The sequence below is a fragment of the Pristiophorus japonicus genome, chromosome 2 (genome assembly GCF_044704955.1).
Source record: "Pristiophorus japonicus isolate sPriJap1 chromosome 2, sPriJap1.hap1, whole genome shotgun sequence".
Taxonomy (NCBI): Eukaryota; Metazoa; Chordata; class Chondrichthyes; family Pristiophoridae; genus Pristiophorus; species Pristiophorus japonicus.
The window spans coordinates 306,422,379-306,448,359 of NC_091978.1; the positions used below are offsets into that span (position 1 = coordinate 306,422,379).

At 44.2% G+C, this 25,981-nt stretch overlaps 1 protein-coding gene across 1 annotated transcript in view; it reads left to right on the forward strand.

The window, feature by feature from the left end:
* The first annotated feature begins 1,474 nt into the window (after positions 1-1,474).
* The window catches only part of gucy1b1 (guanylate cyclase 1 soluble subunit beta 1), a 185,780-nt gene continuing 161,273 nt past the window's right edge, over positions 1,475-25,981 (forward strand). The window contains exons 1-2 of the mRNA XM_070862479.1: positions 1,475-1,567; positions 20,265-20,462. Of these exons, the coding sequence (XP_070718580.1) occupies positions 1,475-1,567; positions 20,265-20,462 (291 nt within the window). The remainder of the gene's footprint in view (positions 1,568-20,264; positions 20,463-25,981) is intronic.

Sequence of the window (25,981 nt, forward strand, 5' to 3'; positions counted from 1 at the left end):
TATCCCATTCTTATTTCCAAGGAATAGTGACCTCCTTATTCCTCCAATCAAAGTGCATCACCTCACACTTATGTAGATTGAAATTCATTTGCTAATTACAGACCCATTCGGCAAGCTTGTTAACATCTTCTTTTATTTTGTTGCATTCTTCCTCAGTATTAACTATATTCCCAATTTGGTGTCATCTGCAAATTTTGATATTGTACTTCTGATTCCCAAGTCCAAATCATTTATGTAAAGGTTGAACAACAGTGGTCCCAGCACCGATCCCTCTGGAACACCACTTCTCACCTTCCACCAGTCTGCGTAATTACCTTTAACCCCTACTCTCTCTTTTACTGTTCATGGAAATCCTGAAAAGCCCAGGCTAATTTTTAGGGTGCGGAGACTGCCTGCCTGTAGTGATTGGAAAATGAATGTCCTCCAGATGATAGAGGCAATAATATTGGGGCCATTGAATTTTGAGTTGAGAATGTTGTATGTTATGATTTCTGGAGAGGTAGGATTGGCGATATGCCAAATTTTGGAAGTGAAAAGAAATGTACGAAGCACCTCTCATACAGCCTGACCTGCCTGGCATCCCTCCGCTGGTGCTACTCTTCCTCCAAATAGATCAGCTTGGCGGATACCAAATAGCAAAACTGTTGGTGCCAGTAAAGGCATCTGGAGTGAAGTTATACATAACGGCTGGCACAATGATTCAAGAAAACCTGAGCAACAGCTGTTTAAAGAAAAGCAAACGAGAAGGATAGGGGGTACCTGAAGGCATTTATAATTTCTTAGGTCTATTGCCATTTTCCTCATGTCGGCCCCAGAAAGCAGCTGTAAATAGGGTGGACAAGAGGGGATTCTACCGGGTTACAGGATCTGCTCCCGTCTGCATTTGCATGTGGGGAAGGAGCAGCTATTGATGATCCTGGTGATGAGGAGAGGGAAAAGCTGGTCAGGGTGGCACGTGACATCATTGCCCAAATTTTCCTCCATTCTCCACTGTGATCCTATCTGATTTTTTTTCCTTTTCCTTCTCCCCCCCAGTGTTTATTTAGTAATTGTATTTTGATTTTCTTGTATCACAAATTTCATATCAAAGAATAATTAGATCCAACTTTGTAATTGTGATACATTTTTGGTGAGGAGGTATTTGTTGAGATTGGAACAGGCAAAAAATGACTTGTAGATATCTAGAAGTATTTTTTTTACAATATGTTGCCTCTCCAGCTTTTGAGCTGCTTTTGACATAACCTCAAGTGCATGTTATTGGCTTGAAGTTAAGCCTGCACTGCTATAAGTACATTAATTTGTGAATGATTTAGTGTATGAAAAGTTACTAAGCATCCACAAACACCTCCAAGTTATATAAATTGTTATAACTGCTGAGTAAACCTTTGTGAGATATTTGAAATGAGATCTGACAGAATTTTTTCTGTTGTGTAATTAATCCTTCACAGAAATCAATGCTGGTGAAATTCTACAGATGTTTGGAAAGATGTTTTTTGAATTCTGCCAAGAATCTGGCTATGATACAATCCTTCGTGTTCTGGGCTCCAATGTTAGAGAGTTTTTGCAGGTAAATGTGTTTATCATTGTAAATACAACATATTTCAGTTTATACCGATGAATTTAAGTTATTACTAAATATCTACTCCATTGAATGTGCTTTCTAGTTAAATTTATGCCTAGAATTCAAAAATAAGCTAACCTAAATTGAAATATGTGAAGATTTATCATAGAATCATACAGCACCGAAGACGGCCATTCAGTCCATCGTGCCAATTAGTCCCACTCCCCTGCTCTTTCCTCATAGCCCTACAATTTTCTCTGGAAATCCAATGTATGAAATATATTCATTAAACATTTCGAGTGCTGCAAAGGTTAAAAGAAGTATTTTTTTCAATTACTGATTCTATGGTGATTTTTTTTTTGTTCTTGTGGACAAGGTCACCAATTTTTAACCAATTGGATTTGGTTGCATTTTAAATATCTGTAGCCAAATGATCCATTGTTATTAAGCTCATTGATTAAAAAAAAATCGGGGCCGAAATTGCTCCTTTCCTTAAGGCCTGTTTCTACCGGAAATCGGTGGCCACGATGTGGAGTGCAATGGCCGCCGATTTTTCATGTAATGGCCGCCATTTTTTAAATTCCGCTCCTGCGGTATCCCAGTGGTGACCCGCTCACCGCCCCACCCCCCCCCCACTGCTCCGCTGCTGCCGATCTGTTCTAAGTGCGTCATCAGAGTGCACAACGACGATGTTCCCCCCCCCGACGGCAAAATTTTGCTGAGAAAATCTTCCCCCTGCCGAGCAGTGAGGCTGTGGCCTTCTAAAATGGTGGTGTGGCTCCCATTAAAGGGAAGGATGCACTGCTGCTGTCGCTATGTTTTTTTTTGTTGGCCGACTGCTATGTCGGGCCAACAATTATGCCCCCGGGTTCACCCCTGCTTGGGTGCCAGGCCGCTGACCAGGCCGAAACCCTCCCTGGTGGCCCAGTGGACCGAACTTTTAAAATTGCGCAGGCATTCCCCTTTAAGTGAAGGGGAGAGCCGTGGTGAAGCGACGCTGTGATGACATCATCAGCGCTATGCTGATGACTGACAGCGGCGGCCACTCCGCCCCCCCAACTTCCGCCCCTCTAATGTGCTCACCGCCACGATATCCGCCCCCATTATGACCAACTTCCACTGAAAAAAAGTCAAAGAGTGGAATTTCGCTCAAGAGGCCACTACATCCACTGCGGCGGTGAAAACACTAGAAACGGGGTGCGTGCGCCCTGTTTCCAGCAGTGGGCAATTTCGGCCCCATTAAGTGTTCAGTATAACACTTCCTTCAGTGTATGATTCTATGATAAATCTTCACATATTTCAATTGCACTGCAAACATCCTGAAACATGGTCATGACTGACCTTTTACAATCTGTGCAGTGGGATGGAAGATAAAACAGTGTTCAGACAGATTCCAGCCGCAGATACTCAGAGAATCTAGGGCGGAGATAGCAGAGATGCTAATATCCATATATAAAATTTCAATGGAAAAATGAATAGTTCTAGAGGACTGGTAATCAGAAAATGTAATTCCAATCTTCAAAAAGTAGGATAGAACTAACTCAGAGAACTATAGACCAGTTAGCTTAATGTCAGTAGTAGTAAAGGTACTAGAATCTTTGCTAAAATATCAGATAACATCTAGAGACGGAGAATATAATAAAAAATAGTAAGCATTGATTCTTAACGGAAGGTCATGTTTAACCAAAGTTATTGAATTCTTTGAAGAAAGAACAGAAAGAGTAGACATGAAAGAGCAGACAAAGGTTGGGCATGTGGAGGCTGATGTCAGGTAGCAGAAGGGATTGAAAAATAGCCACAAAACAGGAAACTGATGCAGGAGTCAAGGGAAGTTTTTCAGATTAGCAGAAAGTGGGAAGTGTGATTGATGCTAGGACTGCTGTTGTTCAATTGATTAATTGATGTCCTGTTACTGACTGCTCCATTTTTGATCGGGGCGAGGAGCGGTGATAGATCGGAGCCCAGGAGCGTCGTGATCGGGGCGCAGGAGAGGTGGGGGTTCAGTCCCAGAAGAGGCGAGGGCCCAGGGACAGTACGGGCCAGCCCACACTGTGATCTATGGACAGTAGAAGTATGTGTGCGCACTAGGTCCGTGCAGCAGAGCTTAGTATCCAGTCGTCTTGGTTAACCCTTGCCACTGGATCAAGACCTAGCTCTATCAAGCCTGTGTGGTGACTGGCGTGCAAGGGCCACCCCACGTTAAAAGAACCCATGCAGAGGCATCTTCCACCCTTCAAAATGTAGTTCGGGACCTGGAATGTCAGGACCCTCATTGAAACACCTGTGAACTCATTCCCCTTTGGTGTGGAAGTGGGTCATCCTCGATACAAGGGACTGCCTAATACTCTGCTATACTACTGCTGTTGTTCACCTCATTTCATAAATGATTTGGACTTGGAAATTGTAGGTATGGTGTTGAAATTTGCAGATGGTATCAAATTGAGGGGGTATATCTTATATTGTGGAGAACTGCATTAAAATGCAGGAAGACAAACAGATCTGCAGAGTGGGTGGATAAATGGCAAATGATATTCAATATAGGAAAGTGTGAAGTGGTTTATTTTGGTAGGAGGAATAAGGAGGTCATTTATTCATTGGAAGCTAACAAACTAAATCGGGTATGAAAGCAAAGAGATCTGGAAATATAGACAAATAAATCATTACAACGTAGCAACCGAATTTGATAAGGCAACAAAGAGTGCAGAGTATTGGGGTTCATTTCTAGATGAATAGAATACAAAAACAGGAAGGTAATGTTAAATTTATATTGAACTTTGGTTAGACCACGCTTGGACTACTATGCACAGCTCTGGTCTCCATACGATAAAAAGAATATTGAAGGAGAAAGTGCAGAAAGTTAACATTATTTGTTTAAATCTGTGTTCCCTTGTCTTACTCCCAAAGTTAAGTATCATTCTTGATTAACTTTCCCCATTACCTCATATGCCCTTGTAAGGTCATCTCTCAGATGCCTCTTTTTCAGGTTGAAAATCCAACTCCGGCCCTTTTTCGTTCTGTTGTGAGTTAGAAGCTTACCCGTTGTTCCAGAAATGAGGCCCATGTCATTTTAACACCCAATGGTAAAACTGAACAATCTCTGCTTTTCCCCTCACTAATTGAGGGGGTGACAAGGGTGCAGACATGCTGTAATCCTGAGAGAAGTCAATGGGCATGATTTTAACTTGGAGGCAGTTAGGGACCCGGGGTGGTGAGGGAGGGAGGGGGGGTGGGGAGGGCGAGGGGCGGGGGAGTGGAGATTGGAGGCTAGATTGCGGTCGGGCCTGATTAACATTTTTTTTCTGTTTGCTCCGCCCCGCTCCCCTGCAGCCAGCCAGAATTGGAAAGAGTTTGGAGATGGGTGGGCGAGGAGAATGGGGGGGGTCAGAGATCGGGGGGTGGGGGGGCGCAGGATCAGAAGGTCAGGATCTGGGGAAGGGTCAGAAGGCTGGATCCAGCATATAGTGGAAAGGCACTTACCTCCTCGATCCAGTTCCTTTCCCTGCCGGATTCACCGAGGCCTGGAAAACCCAGCCACCCAGAGTTAAAATAAAAATGGAGATTCGAAATGAGGCACGTAGCCTCATTATAATATTTAAAGTACCAACCCTCCTCCTCATGAATATGCTAATGAGACACCTAACACCTGTTTACTGACCTCTTAATGAAATAGTGCTGCCCTGAGCTTTCCCAGGAGTAAATGCAGCTTAACAAGCAGCCTCCACCAGAAAGGTACTGTTACCTTTTTTTATAAACATTCAGAGGAACATAGCGACAAAATAAGCCATTCAGCTCCCTAAGCCCGTTCTGCCATTCAGCTAGATCATGGCTAATCTGTACCTCAATTCTATTTACCTGCCTTTGCTCCATATCCCTTGATTCCCTTACCCATCTCATTCTTAAAATCTTCAATTGACGCAGCATCCACAGTCTTTTGGGAGAGTGAATTCCAGATTTCTTCAACCCTTTTTTTGAAAAAGTGCTTTCTGATTTCACTCCTAAGTTCCCAGCATTAATTTAACGTTGATACCCTCTTGTTCTGGATTACCCCACTCGAGGAAATAATTATTTTCTCGAATTTTACCCTATCGAATCCCTTTATCATTTTAAACACCTCAATTAAATCACCCCCCAACCTTCTAAACTCAAGGAAATGCAAGCCAGTTTTATGCAACCTGTCCTCATAATTCAACACTTTAAGCCCTGGTATCACTCTAGTGAATCTGCATTGAACTCTTCCAAGGCCAAAATATCTTTCCTGAGATTCAGGCCGAGAAATTCTGGAGTTTAGCTGCAGCCGTTAAGGCCCGTTTTGATGAAAAATTGTCGGCTGACTCACTTCTGCTTGCTTCCAGCGGACGGCATTTTTGGCAGGTCGGCAACATTGCCGTTGCCAGCACGCACTTGAGAAATGTAAATGCGGCAGATTGTGATGTCATTGTGTGTGCACAACACTCATTTGATGCACGATGTGCCACTTTCGAATTCACCACTCCACTTACCATCCTCTTTTAATCACAACCAGCTGACCAAACGCTCAGCAACAAGTGCCTCCAGCAGCACGATTTAAAGGAGCATCAACAACAACTTGCAGCTGACATGGTTTCTCAGTTTGACCGGCTCTGTCTAAATTTCTGCAACTCTTGCAGCTTTCTAAATTTCTTTAAAGTTGCTGTTTTGTCAAAGATATTAACCCATTCATTAACCATTTTTTTCTCTAACTATGTACATCAAATTAGATACTGAACTGTCAGAGCATCTTAATCACTTTAAGAGTAGCAGAGAGAAGAACTTAATAAGAATATATCTCACAATAATTTCCCCAATCTATAGTTTCTGGAAATTTTAGTCACTTCCAACTCACTGACCTTCTTGATCCTCCTTATAATAATGTTCATGCAAAAGGTGGCTTGGCTTGTTTTAGATGAAACATATCCAAAAATATTGCAATTACAAACTTTTCCTAAACAAACTTTTCCTGTACAAAACACAGCAGTTTAATGTAAAATGCATCAGGAAACATTCATTTATTATTACAAATTCTGTTTTGCATTTAAAAAGTGCAAAAATAAATGAGCATAGAATCATAGGGGGAGGAATTGGGTGCAATTGCACCTCAGGTGCTAACGGCACACAGGTGCCTTTGCCACCGGGCGAGGTGCGAACAGCGACTCCCACCATATTGGGCGGGAGTTTAGCGGCGGCGCTACTGCGTTGCACCCTGATTTCTTGCATCCAGAGATCATGACACCATCGCCATGTGCATCGCCACATTAGTGCCCCAGACCCAAAATTCAATTTCGCTCCCTGTAGCAGCACCGGGCAAAAACACTGGCAGCTGCAGGAGGAGGCGTGGATCAGGCAGCCGGCCACTACCAGGGTGATGATTAAAGACGAGGTGTCAGAAGTATGTTTAAAAAAATTTTTACCTTTGTTGATGCCGTATTCCTCATGGGTTCCCGCCCACAATCGTTCAGCCTGGCAATGGCTGTGAGCTAGGCTGATCGCGTGGGCTCGCCACAGCAGGTGGTCCAGTCAGGTGATTTTTAAATTGCAGAGCCTAGAGCGATGGCACTTCCCTTTAAGGGCAGGAAGGGCCCTTCGAACACTGCAGCACTACACGGCTTAGTATGCACCGCTGCTGAGGTCTCCACCCGCCTGCATCCTTTAGCTCTCGAAGAAGGAAGTGGAGCACTTGATTTAATGCTCCACTTTCTTCCTGGAGCGCTAAAGTCAATTTTTTGAAAGCTGGAAAGCATTAGTGCCTGGTGCTAAGTTTCCCGGCTTTCAAAAGTTACCACCTTCATAGAATGGTTACAGCATGGAAGGAGGCCATTCAGCCCGTTGAGCCCATGCCGGCTCTCTGCAAGAGCACCTCAGCTAGTCCCACTCTCAAGCCCTTTCCCCGTAGCCCTGCAAATTTTTTCTTTCAGGTACTTATCCTACTCCCTTTTGAAAGCTGTGATTGGGTCTGCTTCCACCACAATTTCAGGCAGTGCATTCCAGATCTTAACCACTCGATGTGTAAAAAACTTTTTCCTATGTCGCCTTTGGTTCGTTTGCCAATCACCTTGAATCTGCGTCCTCTGGTTCTTGGCCCTTCTGCCAATGGGAATAGTTTCTTTCCATTATTCTGTCCAGACCCCTCATAATTCTGAACACCTCTGTCAAATCGCCTCTTAATCTTCTCTGCTCTAAGGAGAGCAACCCCAGCTTCTTCAATCTATTAATGTATCTGAAGTTCCTCATCTTTGGAATCATTCTCGTAAATCTTTTCTGTACCCTCTCTGCCCAGAATTGGACACAATACTCCAGTTGAGGCCATACCAGTGTTTTATACAGGTTCATCATAATATCCACACTTTTGTACTCTACACTTCTATTCATGAAGCCCAGGATCCGTAAGCTTTTTTAATTGCTTTCTCAACCTGCCTTGCTGCCTTCAGCGATTTGTGCACATATACCCCTAGGTCTCTTTGTTCATATACCCACTTTAGAATTCTACCCTTTAGTTTATATTTCCTCTCCTCATTCTTTCTACCAAAATGTATCACTTTTCACTTTTCTGCATTAAATTTCATCTGTCACGTGTCTGCCCATTTTAAGAGTCTGTCTGTGTCCTCTTGAAGTCTATCACTATCCTCCTCACTGTTCACTATACTTCCAAATTTTGTGTCATCTGCAAATTTTGAAATTCTGCCCGGTACACCCACATCTAAGTCATTAATATATTATCAAGTAAAGCAGTGGTCCTAGAATCGATCCCAGGGTAACACCACTGTATACCTTCCTCCAGTCCAAAAAACAACTGTTCACCACTACTCTCTGTTTCCTGTCACTTAACCAATTTTATATCCATGCTGTCACTGTTCCTTTTATTCCATGGGCTTCAACTTTGCTGGCACTTTGTTGAACGCATTTTGGAAATCCACGTACACCACGTCAACCACATTGACCTCATCATCCGTCTCTGTTATCTCATCAAAAAACTTGATCAAGTTGTTTAACACGATTTGCCTTTAACAAATCCTTAATTAAGTTTCCTTAATTAATCCATAGTTGTCCAAGTGACTTAATTTTGTCCCTGATTATTGTTTCTAAAAGCTTCCCCACTACCGAGCTTATACTGACTGGCCTTTCCAGTATTTTTTGAACAAGGCTGTAGCATTTACAATTCTGGCACCACCCCCGTTCTTAAAGAGGAATGAAAGATTGTGGCCAGTACATCCGCAGTTTCTTCCTTCACTTCCCTCAGTGTCCTAGGATGCATCCTGTCCGTTCCTGGTGAATTATATGCTTTAATTATAGTACCTCGTTTTTATGAATTTTATCCCATCCAGCATCTCCTCTACCTCCTCCTTCACGATGTGTATGACAGCATCTTCTTCCTTGATGAAGACAGATTTAAAGTACTCATTTAGTATCTCAGCCATACCCTCTGCCTCCATGAGTAGGTCTCCTTTTTGGTCCTTAAATAGTCGGGGGAAGGGTTCAGGTGAGGGGAAATTTAAAATGTCAAAGAAAAAGGAGAAGGCAATGGTGCAGGGTAGCGATAGGGGTAATGATAACCAGAGTGTGACAAGAGGGAACAGAGCGTATAAACATAAGAGTGCACCAGAAAGTAGTCAGAAAAGGGAAAAATAGTACAAAGACAGAATTAAAAGCTCTTTATCTGAATGCATGCAGCATTCATAACAAAATAGATGAGTTGACGGGGAAGTCTAGAACCAAGGGACATAATCTAAGGATAAGGGGTAAGCCATTTAGGACTGAGATGAGGAGAAACTTCTTCACTCAGAGAGTTGTTAACCTGTGGAATTCCCTACCGCAGAGAGTTGTTGACACCAGTTCATTGGATATATTCAAGAGGGAGTTAGATATGGCCCTTACGGCTAAAGGGATCAAGCGGTATGGAGAGAAAGCAGGAAAGGGGTACTGAGGTGAATGATCAGCCATGATCTTATTGAATGGTGATGCAGGCTTGAAGGGCCGAATGGCCTACTCCTGCACCTATTTTCTATGTTTCTAAATAGAAATAAATGGGTATGATCTGATAGCCATTACAGAAGCATGGTTGTAAAGTGACTAAGACAGGAAACTGAATATTCAGGGGTATTTGATATTTCGGAAGGATAGGCAGAAAGGAAAAGGAGGTGGGGTTGCTCTGTTAATAAAGGATGAGATCAGTGCTGTTATGTTCAGAATAACTCCACACGACTGTATGCTGTAAGCTCAAACTGATGTGACCTTAGTCTCTTTAATCAAATTCCAGAGTGCAGAAGCAACATGGCAGACAACCTTTTATACTTGCTTACACGAGGTGTGCAGGTGACCCTTGGGTCTCCAACAGGTGCGCCCCTGGTGGCAGGTCTTACACTATTATAAAATTTACATACATAACATCACTCCCCCCCCAAATTCTTAGATACAAGTTATTTCAAGTTGAGGCGATCAGGAGCTCAGGAGGGTTGATCACCTGAGTTGAAGTCCTGGCGTGCGTGAGTTGGTCGGATCATTGCTGCACTGCAGCGAGGCTGGTCTGATCGGACTGTTGGACATGGTGAGTTCATCCTCGTGATTGACAGCGAGGTCGATTGCTGGCTGGGTGTGCGTTGGTGGATCAATGATGGTAATGTCCTCTTTAAACTGTTCTTGGTTGTCTGTGAATTGCAGTTTGGTCTGATCCAAATGCTTTCTGCACGTTTGTCCATTCAGGAGTTTGACAACAAACACTCTATTCCCCTACTTGGCTAAAACAATGCCAGCAACCCATTTGGGACCATGACTGTAATTAAGAACAAATACAGGGTTATTAACCTCAATGTCACGTGATACAGCCGCGCGATTGTGATACATGTTATGCCGGTGATGCCGGGTTTCTATATGATCATTGAGATCCGGGTGGACTAAAGAGATCCTGGTTTTGAGTGCTCTCTTCATTAACAATTCTGCCGGGGGAACCTCGGTAAGCGTGTGGGGTTGCGTCCGGCAGCTGAGCAGAACCCGGGATAACCGGATCTGCAGGGAGCCGTCCGTCACACGTTTCAAGCTCTGCTTGATAGTTTGGACTGCCCATTCCGCTTGACCATTGGATGCGGGCTTAAACGGGACAGACCTGACATGTTTGATGCCATTGTGGGTCATGAACTCGTTGAATTCCGAGCTGATGAAACATGGTCCATTGCCACTAACAAGGACATCGGGCAAACCATGGGTGGCGAACATGGCCCGGAGGCTTTCAACGGTGGCAGTGGATGTACATGATGATATTATTATACATTCAATCCATTTAGAGTAAGCGTCTACTGCTACTAGGAACATCTTTCCTAGAAAGGGGCTAGTGAAATCTACGTGGACCCTGGACCACAGTTTGGAGGGCCATGACCACAGACTCAGTGGGGCCTCCCTAGGTGCATTGCTCAACTGTGAGCAAGCGTTACATTGGTGTACGCATGACTCCAATTCCGAGTCAATGCCGGGCCACCAAATGTGCGACCTGGCGATAGCCTTCATCATGACTATGCCTGGGTGGGTACTATGTAGGTCGCGTATAAACATTTCCCTGCCTTTTTTTGGCAATACCACGCGATTCCCCCATAGGAAACAATCTGATTGGATGGACATTTCATCCTTGCATCGGTAAAACGGCTTAATTCCCTGGGAACAGCTGACCAGCTCCCATTAAGGACACAGTTTTTTTACTAGTGATAGCACAGGGTCCTGGCTAGTCCAGGTCCTGATCTGGCAAGCCGTGACGGGTGACCCCTCGTTCTCAAAAACATCCATTACAAGAAGCAAGTCTGCGGGTTGTGCCATTTCCACTCCAGTGGTGAGCAATGGTAGCCAACTGAGGGCATCAGCACAGTTCTCAGTGCCTGGTCTATGGTGGATTACATAGTCATATGCAGATAATGTTAGTGCCCATCTTTGGATGCGGGATGAAGCATTGGTGTTAATACCTTTGCTTTCTGAAAACAGCGAAATGAGCGGTTTGTGGTCGGTTTCGAGCTCGAACCGGAGTCCAAATAGGTATTGGTGCATTTTCTTAACTCTGTATATGCATGCTAATGCTTCTTTCTCAACCATACTGTAGGCTCTTTCAGCCTTAGATAAACTTCTGGACACATATGCAACCAGTTGCAATTTGCCTGACACATTGGCTTGCTGTAACACACAACCGACCCCGTACAAAGATGCATCACAAGCTAGTGCTAAACGTTTACATGGGTCATACAATACAAGTAACTTGTTAGAACATAGCAGGTTTCTGGCCTTATTGAATGCTGTCTCTTGAGATTTACCCCAAACCCAGTCGTCACCCTTGCAATAAATGCAAAGGTTTCAGCAAAGTGCTCAATCCGGGTAGAAAGCTACCAAAATAGTTGAGGAGTCCCAGGAACGAACGCAGCTCCATCACATTCTGTGGTCTGGGTGCATTCTTGATGGCCTCCGCCTTAGAGTCCGTGGGTCTGATGCCGTCCGCCGCAATCTTTCTCCCCAGAAATTCGACCTTTGGCGCCAGGAAAACACACTTGGAGCGTTTCAGCCTGAGTCCCACTCTGTCCAGTCGCTTTAGAACCTCTTCCAGGTTATGCAAGTGTTCGGTGGTGTCACGACCAGTGATCAGGATGTCGTCTTGAAACACAACGGTGCGCGGAACTGATTTCAGCAGACTCTCCATGTTCGTCTGGAAGATGGCAGCAACCGAGCGAATCCCAAAAGGGCATCTGTGGTATATGGACAGTCCTTTGTGTGTGTTGATGCACGTCAATCTTTTCGAAGATTCAGCCAGCTCCTGTGTCATGTAAGCAGAGGTTAGATCCGGCTTCATGAACGACTTCCCCCCTGCTAATGTTGCGAACAGGTCCTCCGCTTTGGGTAGTGTGTACTGGTCCTGTAACAAGACTCGGTTGATCATTACTTTGTAGTCTCTGCAGATTCTGACCGTGCCATTGCTTTTCAACACCGGAACAATTGGACTGGCCCATTCGTTGAACTCGACTGGCGATATAATTCCCTCTCCTTGAAGTCTGTCCAGTTCGATCTCGACTTTCTCCCGCATCATATATGGAACCACTCGGGCCTTGAATGGGCCGTGCATCAGGGACTAGATGGATCTGCATTTTGGCGCCTGTGAAGTTGTTGATGCTTGGCTCAAATAACGACGGGAATTTGTTTAGCACTTGGGCGCACGAGGCGTCATCCACCGAAGACAACGCTTTGATGTCGTCCCAGTTCCATCAGATCTTTTCTAGCCAGCTTCTGCCGAACAGCGTTGGGCCATCGCCTGGTACAATCCATAGTGATAAATCATGCACAGCTCCATCTACGATACCGTCACTGCCGCATTGCCAATGACTGGTATGAGCTCTTTGATGTAAGTGCACAGCTTTGTATAAATCGGACTTAGTTTTGGCCTTTGTGCCTTGTTGCCCCACAGTTTCTCAAAAGCCTTCTGGCTCATAATTGACTGACTCGCCCCCTTGTCCAATTCCATGGAAACTGGAATGCCGTTAATTTGACTTTCAACTTTATCGGAGGGCTTTTGGTGGTGAACGTGTGTACCCCATACACTTCCTCTTTTGCCTCGGGTTGAGTTGCCTCTCTTACTCGTTCAGTGTGATCCATGCCGGATCGCTCATCTTCTGCCGACTCTGCCACCTGGTGAGTCACAGCACGTTTGCACCATTGTTCCGCAGCCTTTGCACACGTAGTGCTTGATCGACATTGATGGGTCTATGATTATCCCCGCAGCGCCAACATGATGTTACTTGATCCGCATTCACGCCCCACATCCTAGGTCTGGCCTCTGCAGGCTTGTAGGCCCTGCCATGTACAGTTCTGCCTGCTGAAGGCGTTATTTTATGCACAGTACTTGCCGGTGAGCTTCGATGCTGATATCTGCTTAGTGTTATCATTCGTGGACATAAAAGCCTGGGCTATTGTGATGGCCATGCTCAGATCGAGGGATTTGGCAGACAGCAGTTTGCGAAGAATGACCTCGTGGCCGATTCCAAGCACGAAAAAGTCCCACAACATTTCCCCCAAAAATCCAGCAAATTCGCACAGTCTGGCAAGGCATCTTAGGTCGGTGACATAGCTCGCCACTTCCTGGCCCTCGGAGCGATGGTGTGTATAAAAGCAATACCTGGCCATTAAGATGCTGTCTTTCGGCTTGAGGTGTTCCTGAACCAGCGTGCACAACTCTGCATATGTCTTGTCCGTTGGTTTCGTCGGTGCTAGCAGATTTTTGATGAGGCCATATATCGTGGACCAACAAATGGTGAGGAGAATCATAGAAACATAGAAACATAGAAAATAGGTGCAGGAGTAGGCCATTCGGCCCTTCGAGCCTGCACTGCCATTCAATAAGATCATGGCTGATCATTCCTTCAGTACCCCTTTCCTGCTTTCTCTCCATACCCCTTGATCCTCCTAGCCGTAAGGGCCATATCTAACTCCCTCTTGAATATATCCAATGAACTGGCATCAACAACTCTCTGCAGCAGGGAATTCCACAGGTTAACAACCCCTTGAGTGAAGAAGTTTCTCCCCATCCCAGTCCCAAATGGCCCAACCCCCATCCCAAGACTATGCCCCCCCGGCTCCGGACTTCCCCAACATCGGGAACATTCCTCCCACATCTAACCCGTCCAGTCCCGTCAGAATCTTAAACTTTTCTATGAGATCCCCTCGCATCCCTCCAAACTCCAGTGAATAAAGGCCCAGTCGATCCAGTCTCTCCCCATAGGACAGTCCCGTCATTCCCGGAACCAGTCCGGTGAACCTTCGCTGTACTCCCTCAATAGCAAGAACGTCCTTCCTCAGATTACAGACCAAAACTGTACACAATATTCCAGGTGAGGCCTCACTAAGGCCCTGTACAACTGCAGTAAGACCTCCCTGCTCCTATACTCAAATCCCCTAGCTATGAAGGCCAACATACCATTTGCCTTCTTCACCGCCTGCTGTACCTGCATGCCAACTTTCAGTGACTGATGAACAATGACACCCAGGTCTCGTTGCACCTCCCCTTTTCCTAATCTGCCGCCATCCAGATAACATTCTGCCTTCCTGTTTTTGCCCCCAAAATGGATAACCTCACATTTATCCACATTATACTGCATCTGCCATGCATTTGCCCACTCACCTAACCTGTCCAAGTCACCCTGCAGCACCTTAGCTTCCTCCTCACAGCTCACACCGCCACCCAGTTTAGTGTCATCCGCAAACTTGGAGATATTACACTCAATTCCTTCATCAAAATCGTTAATATATATTGTAAAGAGCTGGGGTCCCAGCACTGAGCCCTGCGGCACTCCACTAGTCACTGCCTGCCATTCTGGCCAACCAGTTCTCTATTCACATCAGTACATTACCCCCAATACCATGCGCTTTGATTTTGCACACCAATCTCTTGTGTGGGACCTTGTCAAAAGCCTTTTGAAAGTCCAAATACACCACATCCACTGGTTCTCCCTTGTCCACTCTGCTAGTTACATCCTCAAAAAATTCCAGAAGATTCGTCAAGCATGATTTCCCTTTCATAAATCCATGCTGACTTGGTCTGATCCTGTCACTGCTTTCCAAATGCGCTGCTGTTTCATCCTTAATGATTGATTCCAACATTTTCTCCACTACTGATGTCAGGCTAACCGGTCTATAATTACCCGCTTTCTCTCTCCCTCCCTTTTTCAAAAGTGGTGTTACATTAGCTACCCTCCAGTCTATAGGAACTGATCCAGAGTCGATAGATTGTTGGAAAATGATCACCAATGCATCCACTATTTCTAGGGCCACTTCCTTAAGCACTCTGGGATGCAGACGATGGTCTTATTGAATGGTAGAGTTGTGATTTGTAGCTGGTTTAGGATTTTACGCCAAAACAGACACTGACCAATTAAATTGCTCAAAATAGTTTCTCCAAAACCTTTTCATGGGTCATATTGCTCCCTACAACAAACTCAAATCTCCAGATTTCAAAATAAGGCTTCTAACCAAAAGAAAACTTGCCTAGTTCAAAATGACAAATTAAACTATCAAGTTTTTTTCTCAGTGTTCAGAGACCATCATTATTGGGCTGAAAATTGCGGCCTCGCCGGGTGCGTGGAAAGTGCGCACACACCCGAAGAGGCCTCGCAGATGCCAGTTCTCGGCATGTAATGCACATGCGCCGAGAACTGGTTTTTGCGATCTGGCAAAATTAATTTTGGTCGATCCAACGCATCCCCGCAGAAAGGACATCCGCGGGACAGAGATTGGGCTATTTGCTCAACTCTTGCCCAGCGAATGTCCTTCAAACTTTTACACTGAGTAAAAGCAGGAGTTAGCCTACTTTTACCAGTGTAAGAGTTTGAAAACATAAAAAAATTTAATCACTCATTTTTATATTAAAAACCTTGTCCATTAAGGTAAGCTTATTACTAACTATTAAAAACACATTAAAAAATATTTTTTCTAAAACATTTAATTACATTCAATTTCAATGAATGACCGCGTTACTGTCCGTATCCAGCTCATTGGCCACGAAGTACTGGTCGAGACCCTCAATGAAGGCTTCCCAATCATCACCCTCAACAAATCTCTCAAGAATACCAACGGCAGCTATAACTGCGTGAAAGTTCGGGATCTATTACTCGTCACCAAATGTAATGTTCAGAATAACTCCACAAGACTGTATGCTGTAAGCTCAAACTGGTGTGACCTTCGTCTCTTTAATCAAACTCCAGAGTGCAGAAGCAGCATGGTAGACAACCTTTTATACTTGTTTGCACGAGGTGTGCAGGTGACCCTTGGGTCTCCAACAGGTGTGCCCCCTGGTGGCAAGTCTTACACTATTATAAAGTTTACATACTTAACAAGTGCAGTAGTGAGAAATGATATTGGCTCAGAAGATCAAGATGTAGAATCAGTTTCGGTGGAGATAAGAAATAAGGGGAAGAAGTCACTGGTGGGTGTAGTCTATCGGCCTCCTAACAGTAGCTACACTGTAGGACAGAGTATAAATCAAGAAATAATGGAGGCTTGTAAGAAAGGTACGGCAATAGTCATGGACGATTTTAATTTTAATATAGATTGGACAAATCAAAGTGGCAAAAGTAGCCTTGAGGAGGAGTTCATAGAGTGTATTCGGCATGGTTTCTTAAAACATTGGGGGGAAAATTGCGGTCGGAGGCTTCCTTCATATGAATGCCTCCGACCTGAAAAAAATTTACGAAAGTACCGAGTGGTCTTGGAGGAATGTAGAGATTCTGGTAGGAAGCCTAGATTCGCTGTGCAGCGCATGGGGAGATGCCTTTCACGTGGGCCTGGACCACCAATCACTATGTAGTATTCTCATTGATAAAAATGGGAGCTCTGTTTGTATGGATTCCCATTACTATCAATGAGAAAGCCCCCTAAAATACCGCAACACAGCATAATAAATAAATAAAACACCTCACATATTTAAAATTAATTGAAGTTAAATGTAATTAAATGTTTTAGAAAAAATATGTATTTTTTGGAATTTTTTTTAATATGTTTTAATAGTGTTAAAAATAAACTTACCTTAATGGACAGGATTTTTGATATAAAAATGAGTGTTTAAATTAAATGTTTATATATTTTAAAACCCTTACGCTGGTAAAAGTAAGCTATGCGCCTGCTTTTACCAGGCGTAAAATTTTGAAGGACATTCGCTGGGCATGAGTTGGGCAAATAGCCCAAACTTTCCCTCGCGATTGTCCTTCTCCCGGGGAAGTGGAGGATCTGTCAAGAGAATCGGAAAAGCCGGATTTTGGCGCATGTGCATTGCGCCCGAAAACCAACTTTTGCGAGGCCTCGCCGGGTCCGTGCGCACTTGATACGGAGTCGGTGAGGCCGGAATTTTCACGGAGTCACATCTGTGGCTGCTGAAACACTTGTCTGCTCCCCTACCACTATTGCTTTCTCAACTTCCTTCTCCCCCCCATGTACAACTGAGCCACCCATGATGCCATGGGCTTCGGTCGCGCTGTACTCCCCAGAGGAACCATCGCCCTCACCAATACTCAGAACAGAATACTGGTTGGAGAGCAAGATGCACTCAGGAGACTCCTGCACTACTAGCGTGGTCCTCCTTTTCTATCTGGTGGTCACCCATTCCCTCTCTGCCTGCGCACTCCTTAGCTGCGGGATGACCATCTCCTGAAATGTGCTCTCCACTTGTTTACTGCCTCACGGCTGCACCATAGTGATGCCAATTTGTTCAAGCTCCGAAACCCGGAGCTCAGGTTCCTCCAGCTGATGACACCTCCTGCACACGTCATTGTTCAGGACACGAGAAGCATCCTGGAGTTCCCACATGGCACAGGATGCGCATTCTGCTGGACCGAGCTGGCCTGCCATGCCTTTACTTATTTGACTATTAACTTAACTTTACAGAAATGTAAGACTAGGATGTATCTGATTCATGTAGTTTAATATAATATTAACAGTTACTAATCTCCAGTTTCTGCTTTCTCCCTAACCATTTATTTAACCCTGGCCCCCTAACTTGGAGAGGAAAAAAAATTTTGTGACTTTTACCAACCAATCAGTTACCAGCTATCCTGTGACATCACTCCTTATGTTTTTTTTTTAATAGCCACTCAGTTCTCTTTATGCTGCTGCTGCTGCCTCTTATCAGGTCTACGATTATCTGCTGTCCTGTGTTGTCACTCCTTGACTCTTTTTCGATCTCTCTCTCTCTCTCTCTGTCACTCCTTTTATCCCCGCCACTGGTCCCGCTCTCGTGCTCTCGTGCCTTGGGTCGCCACTCCTTTTATCCCAGCCGCTGAGACCCCTCTTGCTGTGCTCAAACTGACTTAATTGATTTTATTCTTGAGAGTGATGAAACCTGATTTGAGTGTGCCATATATTATTGGTGGTGTATTAAAAGAAAATGGCAGCCTTATTTAAGTTAATATAGGCCTGTCTCTAATAATTAGCTATGTTGGTGTTTTAATTCCTAGAATCATAGAATCATACAGCACAGAAGGAGGCCATACGGCTCATCGTGTCTGTGCCGACACTTTGAAAGAGCTATCCACTTCGTCCCACTCCCCTGCGTTTTGCCCATAACCCTGCAAATTCAGGTGTCGTCATAAATTAAATGTATTAGGTGTCAGCCATGGCTCAGTGGTAGCACTCTCGCCTCTGGATCAGAAGGCTATGGGTTCAGGTTCCACTCCAGAGATTTGAGCATAAAATCTTGGCTGACATTCCAGTGCAGCACTGAGGGAGTTCTCTTGGTCAATATTCATCCTTCAACCCACATCACTAACACAGATTATCAGGTCATTTTCACATTGCTGCTCATGTGTGCAAATTGGCTGCAGTGCTTCCTACATTATGATGGCGGCTACACTTCAAAAGCACTTAATTGGCTGTAAAGCACTTTAATCCATCCTGAAGTCATGACAGGCACTATATAAATGCAATTCTTTCTAAATAAATAAATGATAATTTAGGGGTGTTAACCAATTATCCATTTGTTAAATTTAAATTAGAAAGTGGGATTTGGTGATGAAATTGCAAACCATGGAAATTAGGAAGTGTTATGGGGCCCAGCTCCACATTGCTATCTCTGGTATCTCTGCATCATGCAGGCGTACTCTGAGATAGAAGAGGTGACATAACTGGCAGAATTTTCTGGTGGGTTACGTCATCCCGGTAGTCCCATTTCTTCTTGTTAAGAGTCCAGAAGTACAGAAGGGAATGGATAAAAGAGGCTCAGAAAAAACAAGTGCTGCCACAAACTCAGCACACAGCCCCACCCCACTACCTGGGGGCTGGAATCTTTACAGCCCCGTGAGTGCAGGTTTGGAGGTGGGCCCACTGTCAAAATGGCCGAGATTGACATGGGGGCAGAAGTTCGCTCTGAACCCGCCTCTGTGTCAGTTTCTCAACTGTTGGGTCTACGTGCGGATCGCAAAGCTGATACCAGGCTGCATTGGTGTCCTGGGGAGATCTCTTTTGTCCATTGGAAGGGAAGACAACCTCCCCGCGTGCTGTGATTACTTCAATAAGCATCTGGAGGGAGTCATGGGAGAGCCTGGGTGCAGCTGTGCACCTTTGTGCAGAGTTTGTGAGTGTTTGCAGCACCTCAATGCTGTAGAACAGTGACAGAAGAACTGTCAAAATATGGTTGGCACGGTCCCTTTGAGGAAACCGACTGATGACGCATCATCAGATGACTTTATCAGATCGGTTTTCTGTTAATTGGCCGGGAACCTCGCTGGGCGGGCTCAATCAACGTAAAATTGTGCTGAGAGGGTGGGATGGAGCCAGGAGCGCGTTCCCCACACGCCACCAATTCCGACCACACCTTTCTCGCCACTGTTGGCGAAATGAGAGCCGGTATGCCACTGTTCTGCCCTCCCATGTCCAACAAAGGGAGGAAAATAAGACTTACAAAACTACTAAAAGTAGCGTTAATATTTTCCATAGGCTGTAAATAGCTCTTTTTTGGTTGGCACAGACACGAAGCGTCGAACGATCTCCTTCTGTGTCGTAAGATTCTATGATTCTATTGTGGAAGTTAGAAGGTTGGGTTCAACTTTAAACGTTATTTTTTCTTTTTACTGCTTATTTTTCACATTGCATCTATGTTTTCAACTTTTGCTAAGAAGTAGAGATCAAGCATATTATTTTAAAATGCTTTGATAAATATTAAGAAAACAAATTGTTAACCTTTTCCCCTTAGAACCTTGATGCTTTACACGATCACCTGGCTACAATCTACCCAGGGATGCGTGCACCATCATTCCGATGCACAGATGCCGATAAAGGGAAAGGTCTCCTTTTACATTATTATTCAGAAAGGGAAGGCTTACAAGATATTGTCATTGGAATAATTAAGACAGTTTCACAGAAGCTTCATGGCACTGAAATAGACATGAAGGTAAGATAATAATATTAATGTGTTTTAATAATGAATGTTAGAAAACCAGAGATGTGAGATCTGTTTAAATGCATGTCTTTCCACATCTATAGAAGTTTATTGCAGTACGTTAGCCTACAACTATTTTAGTTGAACCTGTAAATCAAATGCCTCCTTATTAAAGGGGCACTAAAACCGAAAAATTAAACTTTAAATGGTCAAATTAAAATTTGGTTGCCGGGAGTGATGATGCACTCTAGTCCCTCCGGCGCCCACCTCTCGCGGAAGGCTGTGAGCATACCGGTGGACACCGCGTGCTCCATCTCCAGGGATACCCTGGCTCGAATGTAACCACGGAAGACAGGCAGGCAGTAGGGCTGAACGACTCCCTCGACAGCCTGCTGCCTGGACCGGTTGATGGTCACCTTGGCCATGCCCGGGAGCAGTCCTACGAGGAGGTCTTCCGACCTGCCTGCTACCCTCCGCACAGGATGCCCGAAGATCAGGAGCGTGGGACTGAAGTGCAACCAGAATTTGAGGAGCAGCTCCTTCAAATAATGGAAGTGGGGCTGCAACCACACACACTCTACATAAACATGGAACACGGACTCTTACAGACCGCAGAAATTGCAGGCGGCCTGGCAAATCCGTGAACCGACTTAAAAACCTATTGCACGGGACTGCTCCATGCAACATCCTCCAGGCCAAGTCCCCAATAAATAGAGGGAGGACTCCCGCGTAGACGTCTATCATTAATCATTCTCAATTTCACCTTTTTTTTTAACCCTCTCATTGTTTAAATGTGTTAATTACGAGTCCAGATATCACAAATATTCATTGTGGCTGGCATTACAATGTATACATTCTTGGTAGCTCAAGCTGTTGGAACGAGTGGGTTGGATTTGGAATCTTGACTGTCATTTGAACGTCTTACTTCTTAAGTGAGTTCTTAGCTGGGCTATTAGGTGGCTGCTTCCATGAATAAATTGTGCCATAATGCCTTAATGTTTCCTATTTACTGATATGATATTGGACTCAATAACCAATCGACACCCCCAGCCCCCAACCACCACAAGCATATTGTGGTTGCAGTATGTACAGTCTACTGGATACACTGCAGCAACTCGTACAACTTACTTTGACAGCACCTCCCAGCTCCGTGATCTCTACCAACAAGAGGAACAAGATTATGGGAGTACAATCACCTCCAAGTTCCCCTCCAAATTACACAACTTCTTTACTTGGATATGTACTGCTGTTGCTTCATCATTGCTGGGTCAAAATCCTGGAATTTTCTCACACCATGTGGGAGCTCAGTACAAGATGATGGAAATCAGAAAGAAAAAAGAGAAAATGCTGAAAACACTCAGCTAATCAGTCAGCATTTGTGGAGGAAACAGACAAATTTATGTTTCGGCTATGAACCCTTTTCCAGCCTCAGTCCCACGCTCTGAAGGAAGCACCCCCATCTAAAACATAAAACTTGACTATTTTCACAGATAGTGACGAACAAACGTGTGTTTCCACTTTCTCTTTTTTTGTTTCAGATTTCCATCATCTGCAGACCTTTGGGCCCCAATATTAACAGGGAGGGTTGGTAGAGTGCGGGGGAGCCCAATAATTAGCAAGGCCGAGGACTTTGAGGTCTTGCCGATCTTTAAGGCAGGGCCTCATTTAAATAAATCACTGTAGACTCTCGCCTGACACCCAGTCAAATTGACAGCCTGGCCAGCGGGCAGAAGCAGAAATTAGCATCAGGAGGCCGCAGCCAGAGACCCGTAGTAATGGTCCCCAGCAGACAGTCTAGCGTGTATCCTGTGTGCGTAATGGGGAGGGGGTGGGAGAGCCTGAGAGATCAGTGCTGTGATCAAGCCTGGGGAGGCTGAAGGTTTCCGTTTGAAGCCTGGTTGGAGCACTTATGCTTCTCCTGGCCCATAAGGAGCTTAAAAACTGGCAATGATTTAAAACCTATCTGGGGATTTTTTCTGGCCAGTCTGCTTATTCCGCCCTGTTTCTGTTTCCAGGCAAGAGACACTGTGGTGAGGTTAAAAATAAGTTGCGGTGCTGATGACACCACGGGGGTGTGACTTTTGCATGTTAAGTAGGCCCACTTACTTTTAGCAGGAGCTTCTTCAGGACCTGAATAGTCTCATAAATGTTATGATGGCTGGGAATGCAGTCAGGTTGGGGTTGGGTTACTTGATCCTGATATTTTAACACCCTCTATCGGAGAAGGTGAGGTGGATGCTGTTAAAATCGCGGTCTTAATTTTTACTAGTAAAGACTGCAGTGGTTCAGGGAGAAGGCCCACCACCTTCTCAGGGCATCTAGGGATAGTTGCCGGCACCACTCACATCCCAAGAATAAGTTTATAAAATGTGCATAGGAGTTGCTGACATTCATTACCTTTCTGTCTTCCCATTTGGTGTCAGAATTATAAAATAGAAAAACAGCTTATAAGTAATATGGCTTTGAAATTCCATGGGAGTTTTCCCAGTCTCTTACCACTAATCCAGTAGAATATCCAGAAATGGGCCTGGGGATTGAATTTCTGCAGTGCAGTGCAGTCTCAATCTATTGTAACTTTGTTGGAAGGTCAGTGGAAAGCTGCGTAAATGGCTTCTTACACCACTTTTAGAAGATTTCTACCAATCTTCGACCAAGTTTATGGAGGCCGATAAAGGGATCGCCGTTGCAATTCTATGCCTATATGTGTATAGATTTGGCATATTAGCGCTATTAGTATGAGTGGAATTGAATATTTGTGGAATAATGTTCTGTAGGCCAAGAATTTCTGAGTCTGGTTAGAAATACACCTTGGCATTTGTTTTAGGAAGATAGATTCCCATTCGGACACAAGACTGAACAATATTTTTCAAATGTGAAATATTTTTCATATTTCTTTTGCTTCTCGAATTCAATGTTTTGGCATTGTTGTTGGCTGAAAAAATGTTGGTGTAGAAATAATTATACTTAAGTAGAATATTTGTTACTGGAAACCAATTGCTTGTCATTAGTTATTTATTAGCACCAAGTTACAAGATAAGAACATAAGAACATAAGAATTAGGAACAGGAGTAGGCCATCTAGCCCCTCGAGCCTGCTCCGCCATTCAACAAGATCATGGCTGATCTGGCCGTGGACTCAGTTCCACTTACCCGCCCGCTCCCCATAACCCTTAATTCCCTTATTGGTTAAAAATCTATCTATCTGTGACTTGAATACATTCAATGAGCTAGCCTCAACTGCTTCCTTGGGCAGAGAATTCCACAGATTCACAACCCTCTGGGAGAAGAAATTCCTTCTCAACTCAGTTTTAAATTGGCTCCCCCGTATTTTGAGGCTGTGCCCCCTAGTTCTAGTCTCCCCGGCCAGTGGAAACAACCTCTCTGCCTCTATCTTGACTATCCCTTTCATTATTTTAAATGTTTCTATAAGATCACCCCTCATCCTTCTGAACTCCAACGAGTAAAGACCCAGTCTACTCAATCTATCATCATAAGGTAACCCCCTCATCTCCGGAATCAGCCGAGTGAATCGTCTCTGTACCCCCTCCAAAGCTAGTATATCCTTCCTTAAGTAAGGTGACCAAAACTGCACGCAGTACTCCAGGTGCAGCCTCACCAATACCCTATACAGTTGCAGAAGGACCTCCCTGCTTTTGTACTCCATCCCTCTCGCAATGAAGGCCAACATTCCATTTGCCTTCCTGATTACCTGCTGCACCTGCAAACTAACTTTTTGGGATTCATGCACAAGGACCCCCAGGTCCCTCTGCACGCAGCATGTTGTAATTTCTCCCCATTCAAATAATATTCCCTTTTACGTTTTTTTTTCCAAAGGTGGATGATCTCACACTTTCCGACATTGTATTCCATCTGCCAAACCTTAGCCCATTCGCTGAACCTATCTAAATCTCTTTGCAGCCTTTCTGTGTCCTCGACACAACCCGCTTTCCCACTAATCTTGGTGTAATTTGCAAATTTTGTTACACTACACTCTGTCCCCTCTTCCAGGTCATCTATGTATATTGTAAACAGTTGTGGTCCCAGCACCGATCCCTGTGGCACACCACTAACCACCAATTTCCAACCGGAAAAGGACCCATTTATCCCGACACTCTGCTTTCTGTTAGCCAGCCAGTTCTCTATCCATGCTAATGCATTTCCACTGACTCCACGTACCTTTATCTTCTGCAGTAACCTTTTGTGTGGCATCTTATCGAATGCCTTTTGAAAATCTAAATACACCACATCCATCGGTACACCTCTATCCACCATGCTCGTTATATCCTCAAAGAATTCCAGTAAATTAGTTAAAAATGATTTCCCCTTCATGAATCCATGCTGCGTCTGCTTGATTGCACTATTTCTATCCAGATGTCCCGCTATTTCTTCCTTAATGATAGTTTCAAGCATTTTCCCCACTACAGATGTTAAACTAACTGGCCTATAGTTACCTGCCTTTTGTCTGCCCCCTTTTTTAAACAGAGACGTTACATTAGCTGCTTTCCAATCTGATGGTACCTCCCCAGAGTCCAGAGAATTTTGGTAGATTATAACGAATGCATCTGCTATAACTTCCGCCATCTCTTTTAATACCCTGGGATACATTTCATCAGGACCAGGGGACTTGTCTACCTTGAGTCCCATTAGCCTGTCCAGCACTACCCCCCTAGTGATAGTGATTGTCTCAAGGTCCTCCCTTCCCACATTCCTGTGACCAGCAATTTCTGTCGTTTCTGTGTCTTCCACTGTGAAGACTGAAGCAAAATAATTGTTTAAGGTCTCAGCCATTTCCACATTTCCCATTATTAAATCCCCCTTCTCATCTTCTAAGGGACCAACATTTACTTGAGTTACTCTTTTCCGTTTTATATATCTGTAAAAGCTTTTACTATCCGTTTTTATATTTTGCGCAAGTTTACCTTCGTAATCTATCTTTCCTTTATTGCTTTCTTAGTCATTCTTTGCTGTCATTTAAAATTTTGCTGTCATTTAAGATCTAATTTGAAATACTGCATGATCAGCATACTGTGCTTTCTGATTTTGATGGTTCATTGCAGCATATCACATTTTGTTAGATTTTATTGTACAAAGTTCTGTATGAAATCTTTACAGTTAACTCAAGTTAATGTCATGGATTAAATATCAAATGATGGTATGCAAGGCCTTTCCATACAAGTTTTATGTATGAATTTGCTACAACTTTGTTGGTGTTAATAAATGTGTGGTACCCTCTCTAAAAGAGTTATTGTCAAAGAACCTTAAGAGCTGCTATGTTTCTATGACAATCGCTTTGTTTTTCCTTTTCTAGTTAAGAGCATACCAACATAAGAAATAGGAGCAGGAATAGGCCATATATCCCCTCGAGCCTGCTCCACCATTCAATAAAATAATTGCTGATCTTCAACAACAACTCCAGTTTCCCGCCCTATCCCTATATCCCTTCATTCCCCTAGAGTCCAATCTATCAATCTCAGCCTTAAATTTACTCAATGACTGAGCCTCTTTGAGGTAGAGAATTCGAAAGATTCACAA